The 24906-nt window shown below is 39.7% G+C and overlaps 1 protein-coding gene across 5 annotated transcripts in view; it reads right to left on the minus strand.

Moving 5' to 3' along the window:
* OTUD7A (OTU deubiquitinase 7A) overlaps window positions 1-24906 on the minus strand; it is a 138847-nt gene that overhangs the window by 9592 nt on the left and 104349 nt on the right. For all 5 annotated transcript variants that reach the window (XM_068144007.1, XM_068144008.1, XM_068144006.1 and 2 more), the window contains 9 exons: window positions 22815-22997; window positions 21621-21839; window positions 14068-14169; window positions 12518-12645; window positions 11489-11601; window positions 6178-6305; window positions 4046-4195; window positions 473-587; window positions 143-227 (listed from right to left, as the gene is read on the minus strand). In XM_068144007.1, the coding sequence (XP_068000108.1) occupies window positions 143-227; window positions 473-587; window positions 4046-4195; window positions 6178-6305; window positions 11489-11601; window positions 12518-12645; window positions 14068-14169; window positions 21621-21839; window positions 22815-22997 (1223 nt within the window). The remainder of the gene's footprint in view (window positions 1-142; window positions 228-472; window positions 588-4045; window positions 4196-6177; window positions 6306-11488; window positions 11602-12517; window positions 12646-14067; window positions 14170-21620; window positions 21840-22814; window positions 22998-24906) is intronic.

A 24906-nucleotide genomic window follows, 5' to 3' on the forward strand; every position in this document is an offset into this window, starting at 1 on the left:
AGCCAGGAAAGACTTGTCCCTGCTGCTAGGAACCTGAGGTGTTCCCAGGAAGCTGGCCAGTTCAGGCAGCCTACCCTACTCAAAAAGCTGTTGTGCCTTGTACCTCTCATCTGGTTGAGACCTAGGAGAAAGTTTACCTTACCCGTGTCTCAGATGGTATGCGTATCCATGTTACATTCATATAGCTGTGTAGAAGATTAAGCTTTGCCTCAAGAGACAGAATCAAACTAAGGATGAAAAAAGAAAGGAACAAACAGTCAATAAGCCTGAAAGAAAAAGCAATACTTCTTAACAGGGAGAAATTAATAGCAGCCTGCATCGTGACCATCAGCTGGAAACCCACCCATGTCTTCTCTCATGTATCCAGACAACATGAACAGAGCCCTCTCTGTAAGTAGTTCTCCCAATATTTCAATCAGGTATGGCTCAAGACATTTTACTGCTTAACACTGAAGTTACAGAAAGGTCTTACTTGGCCAGTCTGGTGTTATCATTGTCATCTTTTCCCCACTCCCAGTCTTTCCCAGGATCGACCGCAAAGTGCAAAGGCAGTAACTTGTGTTCAGAGTCAGTCAGGGGGATCACCGCTGAAGTAGAGAAGAAACAAGGATTGGGGGAGAGGGGGAACAAAAATGACATAAAAAATTATTCAGTGGTGAAAAGCAGCATAACTGGTTGAAGAACAAAGGCAGAATTTGAGTGTGCTGCACAACTGTCTCGTTCAGAGCACCACAAATGTTTTATACCAGGCTCCATTTCTCTATTTTGATGGTTGTGCAGTAGAAGAGTTTGACATCTACTGCAGCCAGTCTCATCCTCGGAGGCTGGAAATGTAAAGGTCAAACCTCTACCAATGTCATGGAAATGTTGCCCCCTACTGCTTATAGGAGGGAATTCTTCAAATATTTAAGTGCAAATGCAGTACAGAAAAGCTGGGGATTAATTAACTCTGATTGCAGATAAGAGGATGGTGGGTATGTTTTGTCTCTTTAGATATACATTTATAGTACTGCTCTAAATTATATGATAAAAGATTATATGCTAAAGCAGAACTTCAGGTGTTCACATCAGCATTTACCTGGCCACACACACTTCACAAATACAGAGCACACTGCCTCCTGCTCCCAGCAGCATAAACATGTATGGATGGATATGCAGTAATTCAGACAGCTTTGGATACTGCTCCTGTCATCCAGCTGCATATGACTGTAAGTTACAAATGGCCTGGCTGTTAGAGATGCTCCTTTTATGGGCTCTAGGCTACATTCTGACAGTTCAAAATCTGGCCATGTACTGTGACACCTGGTCCACTGTTTTTTGACTCTTACACTTGTGGGTCTCCCTTCCTCTGTATCAAAGCTGCCAATATCTCTATGCTGATGAGGTACAAAAAATAGGCATTATTAGAGCATCTTTGTGCCAACCTATTTCCTGTTGCAGCATTTGAAGAACAATAGCAATGCTGTGTTAGCTGTTACACTGCTGCAGTCTCTAACAGCAACCAGCTTGGCAGCTGAAAGCTAAAGCATCCCCCCCCCTTCATCCAAGACTCAATGCCAAGTACCCTCTGCTGCTGTACAGAACTGAAGCCTCTGTGTTCAAGGCAGTAAAACATATAAAATCAGATGATAAAAAAAAAATACTACTTTGATTCAATAGCCCTTGTAATTAACCTGGATGAACTTGCACATGAACAAAGACAGTATCTAATTTTACTGATGCTGTGATGGTATTTGACAGTTTTTTCTCTCCCAGCAGTTTTCCTGTGTGACTACATGTGTATGAAAATCCTACAGAAAGACATTTTCTAACCACAAAAAGCATATTTAACATTATTGCTAGCACTTGTGGGAGAAATCAACTATGTGACCTTCTTATCAAACCCAAGATTTTGCAGTGTGTAATTAACAGCAATATATGGCTTGTAACATTAGGAATATTTCAGTAGGTGGCACCAAGGTGTATCAACAAATACTTTTAACACAGACTGAAAGGTAGGGTCAAAGCAGCTAAAAGTAATTTCCTTCACTAACTTGTGTCAGTCCTATTCCTTAAAGGATGCCACAACAGCAGAAGGTTTAGTGGGAGGCAGTTATCCATCTACAACATCTACAAAGTTACTGTAGAGATAGTTAAGTTTTGTGTATTTAATCAACCTATTTATACATACAGGCTCTTGTAAGCCCTGTGATAATGAAGTTTTTCTGAAGGCAGATAGGTGTGCCTGAAATAAATGAGGTTACTGACATAGGATACTGATATTCCAATCCCAACTGTTAGTAAGGAAGAAACGGACTCTGCCTACTCCAGAAATTGTCTTTCTTTTACCACCAACAGAACTATGACCTAAAAAAGATCAAGACTGAATACAGGCAGAGTTGTTCTCCAAGACAACAACTCTACATTTTGTAATATAGACATACATAGGGGAGCTGCTAACTTAACAGCATGCTGACATTACAGTCCTGGTCACACTGTACCATCAGCAACCATCAACAGCCTGCTTAAAAAGGCTCTACAAAACTTTATCTTCAGTCATATCACATTATTACATTAAAATGACAGGAATTTCCTTTGCAGACTAATTTCTCACAAGATATTTCCCATCACACCTCAGTGTACTCTTTTGAAAATGGCTCCCACGTGGAAAGCATTTTCCTAAGGGCTGCTCTTCTACAGGCTGAGCACTGGAAGGCAGCTGCAATGTCCCAGTGTATAACGTAAACACCAGACCTATTGCCAAGCACCTACCTACAAATCCCTGAAATAGCTACGTGCCACTGGACACTGAACAACTGCACTGGATTATTTACCATTGAATATCTGACATCTGGATCAACCTTGTTCTTTGTCTTACCAATTCAGTCTCTCAGCAATACGAAGTTTGCCAACACCACATGACATCCTTTGTAGTGTTTTCCATCTTGCCCAGCCTCATGTAAAACACTCTCTGCTCCTTCTAAGAAGGATAATTTAACTGGTTGTCAAATTCTTGCGTGAAAATGTCTACAACAAAAGCTGTTGTCCAAGAGTTTTATTCCTTTGCCTCATTTGAATGAGAATCTTTTTCTCTGTTTTGCACAGCTGCTGCTAGCATGCTGGCTCGTAAGCATGGAAAATGCCCAACACATCCAAAACCAGGTGAAATGCACATAGTGTTAGCAAATTAAATGAAGGATATTTAGTGGCCTCTAAACTCTCTCTAGGGAGGAGAGCTAAATGAAATTCCCTCAGGAGGTGGCAACAGCCAGCACATGCATTCCATGTTTACATTACAGGTATGTGCATTCATAAGGGGAACACCTCTGCAGTGCCATCAGGCAAAACAAAGAGGACTCATACCTAACAGCGAAACTCCACTGGATAGTTGTAAAGCCTCACCGCATTACTGACAAAGCACTTCTCCCTCTCACACAAAGGAGCAAAGACAGAGAGAAATTCATCTCACAGCTTTCTGTTACTAAGTTGTTACAAGGAAGGCCAGTTATAGCTAGCACTTAGGCTACTGGTGTACGAACAAATTCTGTCCTAAAGCTCGTCACTCCCAGTTCAGGAAACTCCAACTCAACACAAAAATTTTTGCTCATTTCTGTCATTGTTCCAAAGTAAAACAGAAGACAGCAAGAAGATAAAAATGCTTAAACTAAATATTTTTAAATTAAAGAAGGGCATTTAGCACACCAAAAGAGAGATTTTTCCATCACATGCTTTTTCAGTAGTAATCTGACTCACACTTAATCTTCTCAACACTTTACTAATACAAGAACTCAGAAGCACAGCAGGTAACTACGATTATACCTATTTATATATGGAACTGACAGAAAGAGTTGAAGTGCCCAAGACAGTGATAACACAAGAATTAGGCCTGAAGAGTTCTTGGCTCTCAGTCTTGTGATGAAGCCATTTAGGCTCTTAAGAATGCAGCAATAAAATGTTAGTGGTTATTGTTTCCTTTCTGAGAGATGAATACACCTATAGGTAGAAAAAAAATCTTTTGTATGTGGCATTCAGCACACACCCTCAGCTTGCTGTGTTTACAGCATACCTTGCTCTCTCTGTTGATCTTTTTGTTCCATGGAAACAAGAGCAGAGAAATGGGCCTGATCATAGGCTAGCACAAGTGGTGAGCAATGGCATCTGTTTGGTAGAACTTCAAGTGGCAAATAAATTCCTCCAAATGGTATAGGTGCAAATGCTGCAAAGAAAAATGAGATTTGTATTATTTTTAAAACTACATGAAAAACAGACAATAATGTTGCTTCCTCTGTATGTAACAACATACAATACTACAACACTTTGAGAGCTCCAGAAGAGCCTAAGGTGGAGTAATCAATGTAGAAATGTCATAAGAACAGGTAAAATATCATTTTAAAAACATCAGGAAATATAATAACAACAGTAATCATAGAATGGCTAAGGTTGGAAGGGACCTTAGAGATTAGAATTAGAATTAGAATAAACCAAACCAGGTTGGAAGAGACCTTCAAGATCATCGTGTCCAACCCATCAACCAATCCAACCCACCCAAACAGCTAACCCATGGCACCAAGCACCCTGTCAAGTCTCCTCCTGAACACCTTCAATGACGGCGACTCCACCACCTCCCCGGGCAGCCCATTCCATAGCGCAATCACTCTTTCTGTATAGAACTTCTTCCTAACATCCAACCTGAACCTCCCCTGGCGCAGCCTGAGACTGTGTCCTCTTGTTCTGGTGCTGGGTGCCTGGGAGAAGAGACCAACCCCTTCCTGGCTACAACCTCCCTTCAGGTAGTTGTAGAGAGTGATAAGGTCACCCCTGAGTCTCCTCTTCTCCAGGTTGAGCAACCCCAGCTCCCTCAGCCTCTCCTCATAGGGCTTGTGTTCCAAACCCCTCACCAACTTTGTTGCCCTTCTCTGGACTCTTTCCAGCAAGTCAACATCCTTCCTAAACTGAGGGGCCCAGAACTGGACACAGTACTTGAGGTGTGGCCTAACCAGTGCAGTATACAGGGGCAGAATGACCTCCCTGCTCCTGCTGGCCACACTGTTCCTGATGCAGGCCAGGATGCCATTGGCCCTCTTGGCTGCCTGGGCACACTGCAGGCTCATGTTCAGCCTACCATCGACCAGTACCCCCAGGTCCCTCTCTGCCTGGCTGCTCTCCAGCCACTCTGACCCCAGCCTGTAGCACTGCCTGGGGTTGTTGTGGCCAGTGTGCAGAACCCGGCACTTGGATGTGTTCAATCTCATGCCGTTGGATTCTGCCCATCTGTCCAGCCTGTCGAGGTCCCTCTGCAGAGCCTCTCTACCCTCCAGCAGATCAACTCTTGCCCCCAGCTTGGTGTCGTCAGCAAATTTACTGATGATGGACTCAATGCCCTCATCCAGATCATCAATAAAGATGTTAAAGAGCACAGGGCCCAGCACTGATCCTTGGGGCACACCACTAGTGACTGGCCACCAGCTGGATGTGGCACCATTCACCACCACTCTCTGGGCTCGGCCCTCCAGCCAGTTCCTAACCCAATGCAGTGTGCTCCCGTCCAAGCCATGGGCTGACGATGCCTCTCAGCTAGACTCATGGCCTTATCCAACCTGGCCTTGAACACCCCCAGGGAAGAGGTATCCACAGCCTCCCTGGGAAATCTATTCTAGAGTCTCACCGCCCTACACCAGAGAACTTCTTCCCAAGATCCAGTCTAAACCTACTCTCCCTCAGCTTAAAACCATTCCTCTTGTCCTACTGCTAGACACCCTTATGAAAAGTCCCTCTTCAGCCTTCCTGTAGGATCCCTTCAGGTATTGAAAGGCAGCTAGAAGGTCCCACCAGAGTCTTCTCTTCCCTAGCCTGAACAAGCCCAGCTACCTCACCCTATCTTTATAGCAGAGGTGTTTCAACCTTTGGATCATCTTTATGGCCCTCCTCTGGACTTGCTCCAATAGCTCTGTGTCCTTAGAATGGGGGCACCAGAACTGGATGCCGTATCCAATGTGGGGTCTCACAAGAGCAGAGCAAAGGTGAAGAATCATCTCTCTTGACCTGCTCTTACATGTATTTTCCTTGCTGCAGTTGTTTACTGGTAAAGATATTAAGGACTTGATGACTCTCTCACAAGTACGATACATATATGATATATGAAATGTATGACTTATTTAATTCATGAAGGTGCAGAAACTTCTTATGAAAAACTCTTACCTTCTCCCCCTGAGTCTCGTAACATAGTGTCTGCTACTACAACAATAGGTCTTCTCAAAATATGGGCTAAGACAAAAACATGGAACTCTTCTAAGCTTTCATACACTGGATCTTCTGAATTATCAACTCTGGAAAACACAACATTGAAACTTTTTGAATCGACTTGAACCAGTCATTGAAATTGTAGTGAACCAACAGAGTGCAGCAGCTATTTCTTCTTCTTTGTCACTGATATTCCTAGTCTTCTGAAACACATATGCCAATTATTGAAATAACAAACATAACAAAATGGAAAGGAAAATGTATTTTAGAAAGAAAATAACAGCAACAGAGAAAATGCTCTCACTTGTAGACACCACACTAATTTAGTACTCAACAAAATTCATTACTTTCTGATATTGTTTGATAACCTAATGGGAATTAAAAAGGTAATTCTTAGGCAAGCTCCTGCTGTAAATCTGTGTTTGCCACAAAAAAATCCTTTCATCTGACATCCTTGGCTCATCAGATTCTACAATGAGATAGGTTTTTCTAGCTCCTCTAAACAAAATAGAGGTGCGTACCTTGGCAATGTAAGAAACACTGATAGCATCTTGAGTAGGAGGAGTATTTTCCCCTTTGACTGAAAGGAGAAAGTTGCCTACCCTGCTGTTCCACCGGCTATCTGCTGTTTCTCTCTTTTGCCTTTAAACTGTGACCAAGATCTGTTTTCATGTCCCTATGGGACCCCTGCTCTTCTTTCCCATGCATACACTCCAGATTCTCAGTTTGTCCCATTGACTCATAAGAGCTAAATCAACTTTAAATTAAGTTTCAGGATTCAAGCAGAATAGGAGACCAATGCCTATAGACTGCTGAGATGCACTAAAACAACACAAGGATCAAGTTCTTCAATCTGGTGATTAGACACAAGTACGAGGCCAGAATGAAATCTGAGTTTGTATCTTGATCTGCCACTGCTCAGTTTCTGAAAGCTTTTCTTTTCCTGCTTAAGAATTCCAAAATTAAACCAACATACATCACAGCATACTAGCAAGTAGAAATTTCTGCTGTGGGTAGGTGTAGGAACCTATCCATTGGTTTCCTTACACAGTATTTCAGCAATGAGCTTCAACTCAAACAAAAAAACACCTGCACAGTAGTAGGTCATTGCCCTTCTTTTCTTCAGGAGGAAAAAAGTATATACTACATTGCCTGAAAGAGACAGAATGTGAATGGTTTGAGGTCCAATTTTTATTTTTTATAGTCTTCAAAAAACATCAATACTTTTTCTCCTCAGGCAACAGCAGTTCTATAGTCTTTCCCTAGGGTGTCTTGGCTTTATGCTATTTTGCATTTAATTTTGTGGGGACGTACACTTTTGTGTAAAACACCTTCTCTGGTATGTGAGATGCAAACATCTGTCAAACAGGAAATATCTTGAATTCAACAAAAACTTACTGAATAAGGAAAAAAACCAATCATCCCATAGGTACTAGCATTTAATGTGACATAGTCCTGATCTCTCCTTTGCCTTGAATTTTCTCTCTGTTCTAGACTGTGGGGTATCCACTCTTTTAACATCTGAATAGCTCTCTGAACTAGCAGATTTGAATCACCACAGCAATTTGATTATTTCTGGGCTGTGTTTGGCTTAAGCACAATTTACATCAACTGAAAATAGGCCAGATGAAAAGATTTATTAGCCATGAGAATCTTCAATAAGGAAAATATATACTGTTACCATGAATCTTCTTCTGTCTGTACCCTGTAATTGCTTCACATATTGAACATCTGAAAAGAAGCAGCTCACCTATACTAGACAACTAGATCAAACAAAAGAAATTTTAATGCAATGTCTTTGTTAAGTGATCTGAACTACATTCTCTACAAGATGAAGGTCTTTGATGGACAGAGTGGTTTTGTATGAAGAACTGTCTGTTGAAATGCTCTGAATACCTAACCAAGACCAAAATCCCAGAGATTACATGCATTTGAAAGGTACTTTCTGTTTAAATTGTTCTAGTTTTCTGCCTTAAATAAAACCCTGATGGCACATGGGAAGATTACAGCCGTATTCTCTCTCTTCTTCCCCATTTAAAATCATTTGACTTTATTAATAAGACAGTGCCAAAGCATATGAGACAGCTAGCTAGGAGACGACAGTTAATACTAAATAAGAACAGCATCCACTTTCAAGATCAGTATTAACTCACATGGGGACACAACACATCATTGAGCTTTCAACTCTACTAGGTGTTTGAGAAGTGAAGAACAACAGTAATTTTCCATTTTAGCTCTGGAAGAGGTTTTGAAATCTGTGACTGACAACACGTCTGCAAAATGAAGGAACGAGCTGGAATTTTCTCATTAGCAGGACTGCAATGATAGGTTCTTAACAAAACCAGAGGGTACAAGACATTTACTTTTTCTCAAAGCACTTGCTGCAATGGAGATAAATGAAAAATTAGGTTAATCTGAAATTTAGTTTTTTCATTTACAGAAAGATGTGCAAATCTGCTTCAAAACAACAATCTGCTTAAAAGTTAATTAGTTTCCTCAGCTTCAGTGCTTGAAGGGTTTTACATGTTGGAAACAAGAACTTAAGAATGAGGTTTTCTGTTTCCCTTTTTTTTTGCCTTTCTTTTTCTTTCTGTTCTTCTAACTTCCAAGTCTCAGAACAAGAGTGCTCTCAAAGCAGAAATCTTTAGAGACTTAGTGCAAATTGAAGATCTGCTTCATATGTAGTTCATTTTGAAAGACAACTTGAAGGAACTTACAGGTGAATGAGGCAGCATAATTCCAGACTTAGGCTTGTCACTGAATTCTTTTGAAGCAGATACAATTTCTGATGCTTTAGCTAATTCTGACACCAAAGGAGAATGTCTCATCTACAATTCAAAGACTAATTTGCAAACTTTCTTAATAGAAAACCCACCTAGAGAATGTAATATACCCTACTGCAAAAATACTATTTTGAGCTAAACTGATAAAATACTTCATTCTGTCATATTAGTTCTGTCTTTGGGATGGATGTAAAGAGAAATACATATTCACACATTTGGTTGTCTAAGTGTCTTGCCTGATGCCTCTTTCACTATTTTAAAAGAAAAACCAACTATTTCCTATTTATCCTTCCTTTATTTTGATTTGAAAAAACATACATGGGAACCATGATGAGAACATCTAAATATTTTTTCTATGTAATAGTGCTGGTCCCTATTTAAATATCTGGCAACTAAAAGATGGTTGATTGACTGGCAAATGCAACATTTGAGGACATCTCTGACTGGTAGATACTGAAAAACTACATTATCTGTGAAACATACAGAATGAAATGTACAAAATAAGGGCAGAGAAAATTGATGGTGAACCCCCAAATTTAACAGAAATATAAACTGAACTGCATTACAAAGACTAAACTGTATTACAAAGACTAAACTGTATCAACAAGAAAATATCTACAAACCCTAAGAAACAAACTAGAGAGTAAAATGAAAACCCATGTTTGGTGTCCTTTTCCCCTCAAAATAAACAAAAATGAGACACAATATGGATGATTTTCTAAACCATGCCCTCCTGCATTAGTAGAATTATCTAGCCTAGACATCACAGGGTTAAAAGGAAAACACAATATTCTTTCAAAGCCCAGAGAATATTTTTCTAAAGACTTTGTTACTCCTCTGGTGCTGTGTGCCTTATTTTGACAGTTTACTTATCACGACTTGCAATTTTCTTCAGGAGAAAAAGTAGCTAAAGGAAAACATGAACTAAGTAAACAAATACTACATATTTTTAGTGGTAAATACCAGATACAAAACCTAAAGCTTCTTCTGCATTATGAGGCTGGTCAATAGTCCTATACTTTGGAAACACCTGCACTGGAAGGGAGGGCTGGTTCATCTTACCAGCTGTTTAAAGTAGATTTTGTATGTGCATTGAGAGCATTTCAATATGCTGTAGATACTATTTCATTCCAAATTTTTTTCAGAAACATGTTTCTATCCATTTTTTCCAATGTTTTGTTTTTTTGCCTGAAACCATCTAATATTGTGGAACTGTTTGTAAGACGCTAATTGATTGAAATGCTACCCACTGAATATAGTACAAGCTGGTCTGCAAGAAAACACACTCTTTCCTCACTGCCTTTTAGCATGGGGTAGTAACTAGCAAACACTGCAGCTTTGAAGAGTGTAATCAAAGTAGCTGCAATCAGCTGTGCTCTTTAATGGAATCAATCTAGATAAACAGATATGAAATCAGGTAAGAAAATAATCTGATGTGGTTCTTAGCAATACACCCAATGCAGAACCTTCCAGCCACATCAGACTTTGCTATGATGGGGGAGTGAATCATTTTATCTGAAATCAGTTTTACTTGAAAACCGTCTGTGATCACAAAATAATTCTTGTGTTTGAAAGCACTATTTATGTTACATGGGTTTAATAAAAGCTTGAATAATCAAAAGAAAGAGCAAATATTCCTATTGGTGAAATACTAATTATGATTATTTTTAGTTAACTTTTTTTTGTAACTGTTCAAAGACTGAAGCAGGATATTGGTTTTTTCAGAGGAGTTTCACAAGACTACAGTGTAACTTGATATTCTACTTTCTATTTAAAAGGACACTGCATGCAAATAGTTCTTTAGCTTTAATGCCATATATACTACTGCCCCCTCCCCCCAAATGTTTAGGGTTAACAGCATTTTAAAACTGGAAAACAGAAATAATTACTTGGTGACTTGACCTCCAAAAAAGATCTCTCTGAAGATTTTCTGTTTGAACTACAAAGCAAAAAAGGACTGAAACAGAAGTATGACTATGAGAAGGTGGCTTAAAGCTGTGCTAAAGCACAGAGGGATGATATTTGGGTACAAACTACTTTCATTTAGAATGCTATTAGAAGATGTGATATTATTCTATCATTCCACATTTTCCTAGTAAAAATATCTGAGCAGTGGCTACCTTTCTGCTAAGTGTCCCTCAAAGGAAAAGCTACAGATGTTCAGCTAGATGAGGCACTTTATCTCCCTGAAGGTAAATGCTACTGCCAACATGCTTGCTCCAGAAACCAAGAAACTAGGATTTATGAAACCCAGTCTCTTTTGGATGGAAAGTAACCTCAAGTTAGTGTGGTAACTGCAAGGAAATGTGGTCAAAGTGCTAAATAATGCAATGGAATGTATAGATTATTATCTTCTACTCTGTGAAAAAAAAATAACAAGTGGAAAAGGCAGTCTGATGGTCCTACGGATATCTTAATTCATTTGCAGTGCATTCTTTTCCTACCGATAACAAAACCAAAAAGGTTTTGTCAAGCTGTAAACTTACCCACCACCAGTGCCTCCATTTTTGCTGAAGTGCGTGCGAGGCTCGCTTGATGCCAGTTTAAGCAGTTCATTCCACTCCCGCTCCCATTCCTCTTCTGTATACACTAAACCTGACTATGGGAGAGAATGAAACAGCTTGGACACCATGATAGTACAAAATGTAAGCAGAGTTCTGTAGCAGTACTTCCAGCTAACTTATTTTGGGCTTCATACGTGATAGAGTTTAATATCTTGGACTATGAGTGGTTCAACATTCCTAGTCAAGTGAAATAATATTAACTAACCCACTAATGTATATGTATACTGGATTACATTTTTAGATGTGTGTCTTCTGCCAGAGATCCAGTTATCACACCCATGTGAATTCCTGGCACCAGGCTTAGCAGTTTTACTGCCCATTTCTGGAGGTTTGCTTTCTTCACTGATACCTACCATCATGATGAATGCTTCTTTGGCAGACAGGTGGGGTTCCAAGAGCAGAAAGGATTGTGCATGTGTTCCCCTGTATTTTCAGGTAGGCTGAATTAGCTAAGTCACTCACAGCTCAGCTATATTCTCTAGGCACTCTTTAGGTATAAACATCTTCAGAAAATACTACATGCTGAAGTACAGCTTTAAATCAGCAGTCAAACCAAATCTGGGGATGATTTTAGTTAAGAGATATTCACCCAACATTTGGTCACAGCTCTAAGGATCCTAATTCACCCTTCTGGGGAATCTTTCCTAAAGGGGGTTTTCTTTCTTTAGTGAATTTCATCCCTTCATGTTATAATGCTAAAGCTAAAGTATACAGCAGCCCAAAGTTTTCTTAAGGTTCCAAACTAATCTTAGACCTTTGTGGACACAAAGCTATGCACATTTATGCACACAAAGCAACAAACACCTTTGCATTCTGATAGTCAAATGCAAAATACAAGTATATCTTTTTCCCGTGCAAAATGGAATACAAGGAAATTAACAATTGAAACTTTGACACCAAATTTCAGAAGAATTCTGTTGGCCCTGAAGACTTTCTTCAGGCCATACAGACCTCCTTATTCTGCTGAGTCTGTTGCCATCTCCATCTTCTTTTCAGTGCTTCTCTTTCAGCTCCTGTTCTCATCATAGTATAGAGTGCTTTACGTAAAACAAGGTCCCGGTCATGAAATCCCCACATCCCTAAAGTAGCATGGAATGACATCAGTTATAAAGAAATAAAGATATTGGAATAGTAAGTACAAATATAATTAATACTGCTCTATTAGCAAAAGAAGCATAGCTTGAACACTATTTAAAATTCTCCTCAGCAAATAATTCACTCATTGTTTTGAAGGTTTCCTACAGAAGCACTCAATATAGATAAGCTAATGAATTCATTAGAGAATTCTAGCAAAGTTTTAACTTTGAGTAAAGAATGACTAAGGATTTGAGTTGTTGCATTGTTTGCTTGCAGGCAACTTTAACTTTGCCCCAAGCAATGGAATATACAATGCACAGGTTGGTTTCAGCTGCAGTTGCCAACACAGCTTGCAGACACACAAATGCTAATGACGACTGCAGGCACTTTTGTGAACCACAGATGATACTGGCACCCAAAGGCCTCCTGCTCTTACACAGCAGGGTAGTACATTTCCTTTGGCATTCCAGATGACTGTAAGTCTAAAAATACAACCAGCCACAGGGCCTCATGCTCATTTTAAGATAGTAAAAGACCTTCATGTAGTTGAGAACAGTAACATACAACAAAAGAGAACAGAACTCTCACCAACACATGTGCCCATAGACAGCCAGTTAAAATAGTGCCAGCTACAGGCACTAAATATGTTTATTTAAAACTCTGCAAGTCAAACTACTCCAAAAATTAGGTGTAAATAATACACAATTCCTCCTAATATAAAATGGAGAAAGATAAAAGGATTCTTGGATAAAGTAAAAGCTTTTCTTACTACTTCTTACAAAAGGAAGAGTCTCTTCAAAATACTAAAACTTCCAGTGTTTTTTAAAAAGGCACTTTTTGGTGTTCTGGTGACAGAAAATTTTAGCAACTGCAACCAACTAAGTGTCCTCATAATAGGTTGGGAAATAGAACACATAACAAGACTTTCAGCTTCACAGGTTTCTGTTTATTTGATTTGAAGAAAGGCTTCAAAGATCTTGTATTACTGGTTAATTAATCAACTGGAAATTGTTTTAATTCACCCCAAACTCTGTTTGCCAAAGCTTTTAACAAAATCCAGCTAATTAATGCAATTTCTTGCCCACAATGAAGACAGTCCTGCAATAGCACCTGGAATCTGCCTGTTTCAGAGCCATTAGGTTTGGTGGGCTCTGTAAGGAAAAATGCAGTTCAATGGTGTTAATGATACAAGGGTTTTACTGTTCCAATTATACTTCTTTGATTACCTGATATAACTTTTACCTTTTTCTCTCAAGCATGCCTAAAGCAAACAATATTTTAGTGAAAGTTGAAGAAGACAGTGCTCCACAACCAGGCTTTTAACAGAAGTCTTTACGTCTCATGCAATTCTGAGCTTTTGCTGGGGACAGAGAAAAGTGGTAAATATTTCTGGCAGAGGGTTTTGTGTACAGAGTGTCCCTTACCTAAAGATGCAGCATGCAAGAGGCAGTTTCCATCACCTGTTGTAGCTAAGGGAAGAAGACGTTTGCAACTTGTACACACCGTGGACCACCAGTTTAGTCGTCCTGAAAAGAAAACATCTATTAAAATGGCAGAGTGGATACTAAAACAGGATGCATGCTGTGTGCAGGCATACAGCAATGAGGTGTAATGTTAAAGGTTAATTTGGAACATCCTTTCTGACACATAAACTTAAATGTACCATCAGAAGAGAAAACTGAAAAGATGAGAAATAAGAGGCTAATAAACTTTATTCTCTAAATGTATTTGGAAGAAGAGAGCACCCTTAATTAATTAGCATCTTCCATTCTCATATGCTGCATTCAGAGATGGAGTTCCAGAGTTCATTGTCTGACTACCATTATGAGGCTAGGTATCAGTTCCCAAGCATAACTGACACTGGCCTCTCATGCACAGATGACAGATTATGTTACAGTAATAGTCTCAATGGACAAAACTAACATGTGTATGTTAATCAAGATCTATTACTGTTTGGTAAGTGTATTAAACACTGTTGTTTAAATCAGATTGTTTCAACAGCTGATTCTCCTCTCATTTACCATAGCATAAATCATGATTAGACCTACTAAAATCAAACATTTACACTACCACAGAACGAAAATGAGACCTAATGCATGGCCTAAAGTGAAGGATAGTATGTGGCTTTCATTTAAGAACGTTTAGAGAACCACTTAACCATCACTGCTACATGAAGCATGTTTCAAAGACTGTAAACCAGAGGTGTATTATGAAGAAGACTGGCAAGAAGACAGCTATGTCACGGATCTAGACGAAGCAAAGAAAGCCATGAAGAGTATCACTGCCAAAGCCAGCACTGGAAGTTATGCCATTCCTGGCACACACATTCCCACATGGTAGCTTACTGGAGTGTTAAACCTTAGTTAAAGGGTTAGGTGAATATTTCCAATACAAGGAAAGATAAGATGACAAACTGAGTAACATGTTTGGGGAAGAGCAAAGAGCAGATGATTAACAATGATGAGTAGAGCTGGTATATTTCCCAAGACTTTTGGAAAGTCTGTGGGTAATGCACAATTGAAAACTGAATGAATAATGCAACATGCAGTCCATTTCTTTGTTTGTCCTCTTTTGCAGGCTTTTTCTGCTGATTCCTTGTGAGCTGAGAGGAAATAGTATCCATGAACTTGCACAGTCAGTCTTGCATTTATGGTTAAAACCTCAGAACAAAAATTAGTTTAAGCAATGAAAAAAAAAAGACCCTTTTCTCCATGAACATTTTCATTACTAAATTATCCTGAAGTTTCTTTGTAACAGAAGTAACATGTATTGTGGGGAAAAAAGTAATTTTAACACGTGTCCCCAATTACTTGTTCTGGGTACTATGAACTAGGAGGAACTTCTTTACTGTGAGGGTCATGGAACACTGGAACTGACACCCTAGAGAGGTTGTGGAGTCTCTTTTCAAGACCCATCTGGATGCATTCCTGTGTGACCTGCACTAGATTCTGTGGTCCTGCTCTGGCAGGGGGGTTGGACTTGAGGATCTCCGGAGGTCACTTCCAACCCTCAACATCCTATGATCCTTTGAACTAGGTAATTAAATTTCAATCAATCAGTATGGGCTGAGAGCAGAGCAGATCCATAACTAAGCACATTTGGTAATCCTCATATGATTTTATCAGCTAGTTTATAAATGTCCAATATGTCAGAATAGGTTCATTGAGTTCTAAATTAATTATGCATTAAAGAAGCTCAATTTAAAGCACCATTGGACAGCCTTTGGGAAAGATAAATCTGAAGTAACAAGTTATCCTTTTTAGCAGTTCTTCTGTCTGTGAAATAACAACTTGCCACCTGTTTTTTGCAGAATGTTTTGGTGTTATATTCAGTAATGAGTTGTACACCCAGGTGTTGCTCAAAGCATGTTTACAAGACCTAAACCAGATGGACCCATGGACTTACGTGAATAATGAGTGGTGCCACTTTGCAGATTAACTAGCAGTTATTGGTAATATATGGCAAAATCTGATGTCAGTGATTCTTTTGGAAACCAGGAGGTTTCTGCAGAAATAAGTGATCTGCTTTCAAGTAGATTATGCATGAAGTATTTGTGGGCTTGGTTAACATTACAAAGCTTATGGCTAACTGAAAAATCAGTGGAAATGCATTGGATTATACATATATTTTAAAAAGTGCATTCCCTTAGGGAAACAGGAAAGTAGAGCTTCAATGAAAAATGGAAACAGTTTTGTCTCAGGCATATTTCTGTCTGCTTTGATAAGGCAATTTTTATGGATAAATTAGACCTATTTCTCACCCTCCCTCCCTTTGTTGTTGGCCTCCTACTTGATCTTTCTTGCAAAATGATTTAATCTTAAAAATCCACAATTCCAAGAAATTGATAAGTTGTTTTACAGCAAAAATACTCTGAGAATTAATACAGCCATATTCTAGTACATTAAAAATTGATCTTCATTCTAGATCAAGATTAAAAGTCCTATACAGGTTAATTATCTAGCAACATACAATCAGAGGCACAAACTGTGCAGAAGCAGAAGCTGTGGCCCTTTCTTTGCATGATACTTAAGACTATAGGTGCAAACTCAAAATCTGAATCTGGTTTCCTTCATGGCTGAAATCTGCCAGCTATTACTGTATTGGTATTATCCTAGTATCTGGTATTATCCTATTCCTCCACTACATAGCATGGAGCAAACTTAACATCTGCAGAACAGGTTGCCCAGAGAAGTTGTGCAGGCTTGAACCATGGAAGAATTCAAAGCCAGGTTGGATGGGGCCTTGAGCAACCTGGTCTAGAAGGACATGTCCCTGTCCATGGCAGGGGTATTGAAACTAGGTGATCTTTAAGGTCCCTTTTGACCCAACCCATTCTCTCGACCCTTTACCAACTCTGTTGCCCTTCTCTGTGCAACACTGTGCCAGCACTGAAAGTTATTCCTGGTGCTCAGCTTCCCTTGGCAGCCTTTCACGGTGCCAACAAACCTAGGGCTTCCACCTTTGCTTTAGACTCCAATCCGCTAACCTTCACAACACTCTGCCTTCACACGTGCCAGAGGCCCAGCTCCAAAATGGAAAACATCCAACAACTGCTCCCCCAGGGAAGGTGCCAGCATGGAATGCTGTTTCTGGTCCTCACCTTCCCTTGGCAGCCATTTCAGCTCAGACTGAGTGTGGCTTTTTTTTAACAGTCTCCACTGTGCTATTTACAGCACTGTTTCATACAGCTAAGTGAGCCAGTCCTGGGCCAACTCCTCAAAATCACCAACAGGGCAGACATTTCACTGAGGACAACAAGTTGATCTATGCACAGAGGGACTCAATGTTGAGTCTTGCTCTTGCATGTGTGGCTACAGGTGAGATTTTTCACAGCTTTTCTTTTAGTTGTGGTTGAGTGTGCTGGACGTCTTTCCCATGTGGACACTGTAGTGTTTACCAAACAAGGCGCACCTTGCAAGCTTTTCTTCTATGGATATGCTAAAAATAAGCTAACTGCTTATTTTCATGAAACTTGTAGAAGCTTATTCACAAATGTCTGAAATGGGCAGAGCTAAACTTAAAAGATAAATAGTATTACCATCTAAAGACAGCTTACTGCCACAAGCTCAGTTTCTTTTAAGAAACTAGGCTAAACCCAACCCTTGTTTCTTGTCTCCAGCACATCACATTTGCAGAAAATCCACCTCTCATCCATCCCCCAAGATGAGCAAATCACAAAAGAACACTTTAAACTACCAAAGCAAGTCTAATTCTGGACATGACATATATTCTCAAAGCAATGGTTCACCCTAAACACTCACCAACTCTTCCTCTGTAATCCAACAGCAGTAACTGCTCTGGGGTGTGCGCAGGACTGACTGGCTAAATTGAGAGAGGATTACTCAACCCACTCAAAATAGTTAGACCATTAGCAATAGGTGCAGGAACGTGAAATAAATTCCAGCAGAGCTACTTCTACCAGACTAGCTAAGAGGATTTGTTTGTGTGCATTTTTTTTCAGTTGTAGTTCTTTCATGCAATAAATGTGTACCTGCAAATAGTGCCATGAAGAAAATTACAAGAATGGATTTTCTGCAGGTGATCATTCAGTGACTACTTACTTTTAAAAATAAGTGAATAAATAAAGCATTTACCAATACATTTTCTATACTTCAAAGAAAGGCCCTTCTTGTAGGAGCTCTCTCTTTTAGTCTAGATGATGAAATCAGCTTTGCAGCAGCATCTGCAAGGCTATTCATATCTGCTGATGTCCTTGAAATGTAACGTTGAGCTGTGCATGTAGAAATGAGTAAACTGAGCAATCAAGTAAATGCTTCTTTTTTAGCCTGATGCATAAGCAACACAGACTGTCACAGAAGCAAATGACCAGAATGCAAATTAAAGATCATTAAATAGGATGGCACAGAAATATGTGACTAGGCCTAAATGGCTACAGATAACTGACACTGAACTCAGTTACTTGCAGGAGTTACTGGTTTTCTTCATTTGTTTCTTTCATAACCTGAGATAGGTGGTTTTCTATGACATTATTGCATTTCATCTTACTCTGTGATATAATATTTTAATTTATACTAGAACTGAATTACACAACCATGCGTTTCAAAGCTTGGGAATCAGGAAATTCATACAGTTCTCCTGTTATTACAATGGTTGCTCTCCCAGCACCCTGTGCATGCTGTGTAAAAATCCGTGAAAAAAATCTGGGATAAGAAAGTGTTTCTGCAACCTGAAAAGGCATTCATTCTTTCCTGTAACAAATCTTCATTTTTAGCAATCTGAAATCAAACAATGGCAGAATTGTGGTGGAATTGGGGGTGGGCAAGGGGGAGGGGGAAGGAATGTGAGGTTCAGCCTTAACAATATATTACTGTTGATTTTGCTTGTAGCTCTATAAAATGCTTTGTAGAAAACACGAACCTGAACACAGAAAATAAAGAGTAAAAGAGCAATATTCTTGAAGATTCACACAGTTTACTTCTATGTTTTTTTCATTTGAATTCTACTCCAGCACTGCAATAGCATTTTCTTTCCCTTTGGAATGAAAGCACTATGCTAGACCAGCCATTCTTCTGCCTATACTATGGGTTCTTGAATGCAGCATTAGAGCACCAGAAGTTCTTGTAATACACCTCTGTGTCAGCATACACATTAACAACACATGGAGGAACTTGTGAATATAATGAAAATCAATTTGATGCAACAAAATATTTAGAAGCCTAAAATTCCTTTCACACAGACTTCATTCAGTATCTGAACCATCCTCTGTTGAGGGACCACACTGATTACTGCAAGAGCCCTTACAGCGATCAGTCTGCACATTACTTGCAAGCTGACCTCATTCCATTTCAGGCAATACTGAACAGCTGAATTTGTAAGATGCACAAAACCCCAAAACGCTTTTATGAATGTGGTGAGTTCTATCCTCTAAGAGAAATACTCAGGAAGCAATCACACAAAGAGTAGAGGATACAGTGCAGCAGCAGGGAGTAAAATGTACTCTTTCTCTGGGCTTCTCCTTTACAGTCTCACACAGCGTTTTTGAGTAAATCAGGAATCTTGCTCTGAGTTTCTGTACAGATAGGATGTAACAAGAACATCCTTTCACATACAGACAGAATGGTAGTGTCTAAGTGTACAAAACCAGAATATAAAAACCTTGCAGACTTTTCTAGATGTCCAGTCCACATGGCTAATTTGGACAACACCTGAGACATTCTGCTAATAGTAATTTGCCGTTCCAATCCATGTTTTGTGAGTAGTAACTTGCTCAGGCTCCTCCTCCTCCTTCTGCCTCATCAGTTGCTTTTGTTTTTTCTTCTCCTCTTGAAATCCATGCCCTTATACCCAAGCTCACACCTATTTCTTTTCCTTTAACAATAACCTGAACCCTCATCTACCCATGTTACTGTCCTTCCTCTGTGTGTTTGGTTTTGAAATAGATTTGAAGCCCTTTGCAGGGAATGCACCTTATCTGTTAATGTTGTCATTGCCATTGACCAAACAGGGCACTGATGGTCGGAGACAATTGTCTACTGCTAGGTGACTTTCCTGCTAATTCATGTTGTCATTTCAGAAAAAAGTATGTCTGAAATAGTCAGGAAATAAAGGGAAACTGAGTATCTTTATGTCTTCAGTAGAGACAAAAGGTCAGTTTACATGAAGTCTTGAACAATTTTCTTAAACATTCACTGTCTGATCTAACCTCTTGAACTGTTTACCAGGAAGTTCTGGTTTGAGCAAAATACTTGCATAAGTAAACTAAAACTATGTAGTGTACAAGAATACCTGTGACCAAACCCACAAACTCTTCAAACAGCCAAAACACTCTCTTATGCAGGGGGCTCCCGGGAAGAAGGGACTTGGCGTGAGCCAAGTTATTGTCCTAATTAAAGTAACATGAAGAAAACAACAAATGCTCTGAGGCAGCAAATTCAGTAGTTTCTGCAGCCCTGTTTCAAGAACAAAGCCAGCAGCTCTGTATCAGTTAGGAGACATCAGCTCTAAATCACATATTGCCTGGTTTTAAGGTCAGTAAACCACAGGGATCTTCTAGTTTGTACTCTTGCAATGACTGATGCTAAAGGCTGCAATTCCACTGAAGCACGTAGGCCAACAAGGAGACCGTAGCAAAGCATTTTCTGAGAGCCTCACCTGTCCTGCCAAAATACTACGATGCAGTGCCCTGATTAATAACAAGCAGCAGTTCAGAGCTGGAACACACACACTAGGACTACGCACCAAGTTCTAGGAATGAGCTCTCAGATGAGCATACAGTGTTAGCAGAACTAGTAGAGCAGTCAACAGAAAAAAATCAGCTGGCTATTTGATATTCCACAGTCAGCCATAAAATCTGATTTTGTAACTCCTTTGTATCACCAGAGTTGAACATTTCAGTATATGAGTGTTCATTTCATGGTTCATTAATACACTTGCTATTTCATAAGGCACACATATTAATTTTAAATATATTCCTCCGTATCTTTCAAAACTGACTTAAATCTTTAAAATACTAATGCATCTGAATTAAAATTAATTTTGGATTTCTTAATTTTTTTTCCAATGGGAATAATGAAATAGTACTTTAAAAGCGTTTAGTTTATTACCAAAAAAATATTTAATACATAAAATACTTATTTAAAACCAATGTTTTCAAGCTAAAACAGAACATGGAGATGTTTGCTGTTAATCATTGCAATGTAATTTCTACATGAGAACTGTCAATAGCTTCTGACCATCCAGACTCACATCCTTCTCTATTGTATGACTTCCCCATCAGTCCTCCTTTCCTTTCCCCTCAATTTCTTTATTAAGTAAATTTGACAGTGTTCTCTATAATATTTTAAAAGAGATAGAGGATCAGGCTATGTGTCATTTTGCAAAGAGCACAGTATTTGCTTTTAGTCTCTGGCATTTATTTCCCATGCAGGATGTACAAGCTCCAGGAATGAAGCATAATTAGAAATGTCAACCAAAATGTCAGATTGCCCAGCTGCTGACATCTGAAGTGTTCACCTACCTGCTTGCTCCAAAGCAACCATTGTTGCCTGCTCGATTAAGTCACGTTCAATGAAGCTTCTGAAGTCTTCACTGTACACGCTAAGGTCTGGTAGCTGGAATGTGTAGATGGGCATTTCCAAAGGAAACTGTTCATTGTTGCACTCATTTGCTACATGTGATCGAGCAAGGGAGACTATGGCTGAGCTGGCATGAGAAATACCTCTGGAAAGACGCTTTTCTGTAGAGAAACCAAAGAGAGACATTATAGCCTGCAAGACTACATAAAAGACCAGTCAGCACTAAGTCTGGTGAATACCAATCTGTAAATGCTTGGCTCCTAAACTAGTGCTACACACAGGACTTTGGGTTCTTTGATCATAGCTGGTTTTACAGGACATGAGGCCTGACAGTAGTATGTGGGAAAAGCTTACCTTGCAGGAGAAAAAGGGTCCTAAGACAAAAAATTAGCAGGGCTCATTAACATAACTTTAAATTAGGCTCAAAGAGGGAAGGGTTTGTTGCTGGGTTTGTACCAGTGGGGCAGTGTTCTAGTATTAATGAAGACCAGAAGGCCTCCCAGCTCCCTAGGGTGGAATGGGTGTGCTCAGCTCGCTTCCTAAAATGCCTGTACACCCATGCACACAGCATGGGGAATAAACAGAAGGAGGCAGAAATCTATGTGTGGTCAATTGGTTATGATCTATTGGCAATTACAGAGACATGGTGGGACAGCTCACATGACTGGAATGTGGTCATGGATGGCTATGTGCTTTTTTGGAAAGACAGGTCAACAAAGTGAGGTGGTGGAGTCGCTCTTTATGTGGGAGTGCAACTGGAAGGTATTGAGTTCTGTCCAGGGATGGATGAGGAGCAAGTTAGGAGTTTGTGGGTGAGAATTAAGGGGCAGTGTAGCACGGGTGATACTGCTGTGGGTGTCTATGACTGGCCACATGATCAGGATGAGGAAGCTGACAAAGCCTTCTATAGGCAGTTGGTAACAGCCTGTCAGCAGGAGGCCCTGGTTCTCATGGGGAGGTTTTAACTACCCAGATATTCACTGGAAGGCCTACTCAGCCAGCTATTCACAGTTCAGGAGGTTCCTTCAGTGCACTGATGATCACTTCTTTATGCAAATGACTTCTAACTCTACAATTCACAAGCAGATAAGCTAGAAAACAATCTGTCCACAAAACACCTGGAGAAGAGCTCTTACCTTGAGCAATGTCATCCTGCCTTTGCAGGCAGGGCCGCTCAACCTTTGTCACCTGGGGAGGCTGCTCTGGCTCCTGCTGCTTGTAGTATTTGCCCTCGTTGAACACCTGTGGTAGGTTGGCAGTGTGAACCTGCCGGAGCTGCTCATAGTCATTCAAAGCTGCTGTCAAGTCCCAGTTTTTGCCTGACAAATAGCAAAAGGACATTCTGCTTATATCTGTATGTGAGCAGTTTGACAAACCAGAAATTACTTTCATCTGTACTTGAAGTATAAACTTAAATAGAAACATCAATCTTGCCTAACACATCAGCAAGCAGAGACTCTTTGGATAAAAAGTCTTAGCAACCCTTAACTGAAACATGCAGTTGATGAACACCTTGAAAGTACACAGCAAATGGACAAAGAGATATATTTATCTTTTTTTTTTCTAATTTCTATTTTATTTTAAGTATCAGAAAAGCTCTTGTCCAATCTCCTGCTGAAAGCAGGGTCAGACTAAATTGCTCAGGGCTTCATTTGGTTTGGCCTTTAAAACGTCAAGGATAGAAGCTGTAGTAAAACTGTTCCCACACTCTGACTGACTTCATGAGACCTATGTCCACTCTGAAACTCTCGTTTCAACTTGCAACCCACTGCCCCTTCTCCTCCTGCCATGCATCACTGTGAAGAGCCTGGCTCCAATTCCTTAATAACCTTCTTACTGGCACTGGAAGGCTGTCCAACTTCCAGACTGAACAAGCCCCACTTCCCTTAGTATCTCCTCACAGGGTTTGTGCTCCAGCCCTCAACAACCCCTGTAGCTTTCCCCTGAACTCAAACCAGTTTCTAAGTTTGTGTTCCTTGGACTTTGATTAGGGAACAAAATTGGACAAGGCACTACAGATGTCTAAGAAGTGCAGTTTCAAAAGCCTGATAATGCTGAGGTGAAAGGTATCCACTGCTCTCCTCTCATCCACAAATCCTGTTCACTATACAAGGACTTCCTTTGCTCAAATTCTGATCAAATGGCTCCAGAAACTGAGAAGTTTAAGATGAATACTAAATCCCACAGAATTTAACAACAAATCATGAGAGGCAGTAATGCATATCAGTGTGGTTACAGTAGTAATAAATACTAATTAACAGCAAAGATAGAAAGGCCCAATTTGTAGAGTTATAGGATAAAAGAGTGAGAAACTTTATCTCTCTATTTGCAGAGCAGCTCGAACACAAATACAAAATATTCAGATCCCTGTATCTTATACATCAGAGAGAACTTGCTCTCTCAGAGATTTTAGAAGTCTTTTAGAAAGCAGACAATATAGGACGGTGTTTTGTAACAAAACAGCATGGTTCCATGGCTGTGTGAGCTGCTCCTGGAACTTGCCGACACAGAATTGTCTAAAAAATTTGCTTCCAAGCTTCCACTTCATCCCATTGCCATGACCAAGATTAACAGAGCACAGGCTAATATCCTCTGTAGGACAGGTGGTGAAGTGGTACTTGTCACTGTCAAAAAAAACCCCAGACACAAAAAACCAAAACACAGACACAAACCCCCCCCAAAAAACAATAAACAAAACCACAACCCCAAACAAAACAGGAAAGAAAAGAATGTTGACAGACTTGTATGTTATCTTCAGAACAATCCTATATTAAAATACACAAATGTCCTGACATTCACCAAGTACTTTTTTTGACTGGAAAACTTCAAACATGTAATAGCAAGAAAAAAGACCCCACTAGTTATATGAGACACAGAATTCCATGAGCACTTTTCCTGGGGATTCAAAGGCAGCCTGATTCTGACTGACAAGTGATACATTACATCATAAAAGACTGTCACTTTATGTACTTGAAGAAGCCACATTACCTGAGTAGAAGTTATATTTAACTTATTTGCTTACACAAAGGTGAACAAGCTAAAAATAGTACAAGGCAGTTTTATACAGATAAAAGGAAGTCTTTTCTGCAAAGAACAAAAACCTAACTGAAGTAGGAGAAAGCCAGCACAGATGGCTGTTACCTACAGGGTTGAGCTGATTCAGATTTTGAAGTACTAAACAAATTTGTGGAAGGACAATTAGTATCACCAAGCAAGAACACCACATAC

Source organism: Melanerpes formicivorus, unplaced genomic scaffold (genome assembly GCF_026170545.1).
Source record: "Melanerpes formicivorus ecotype bairdi unplaced genomic scaffold, bMelFor1.0.p_v2 SCAF_10, whole genome shotgun sequence".
NCBI lineage: Eukaryota > Metazoa > Chordata > Aves > Piciformes > Picidae > Melanerpes > Melanerpes formicivorus.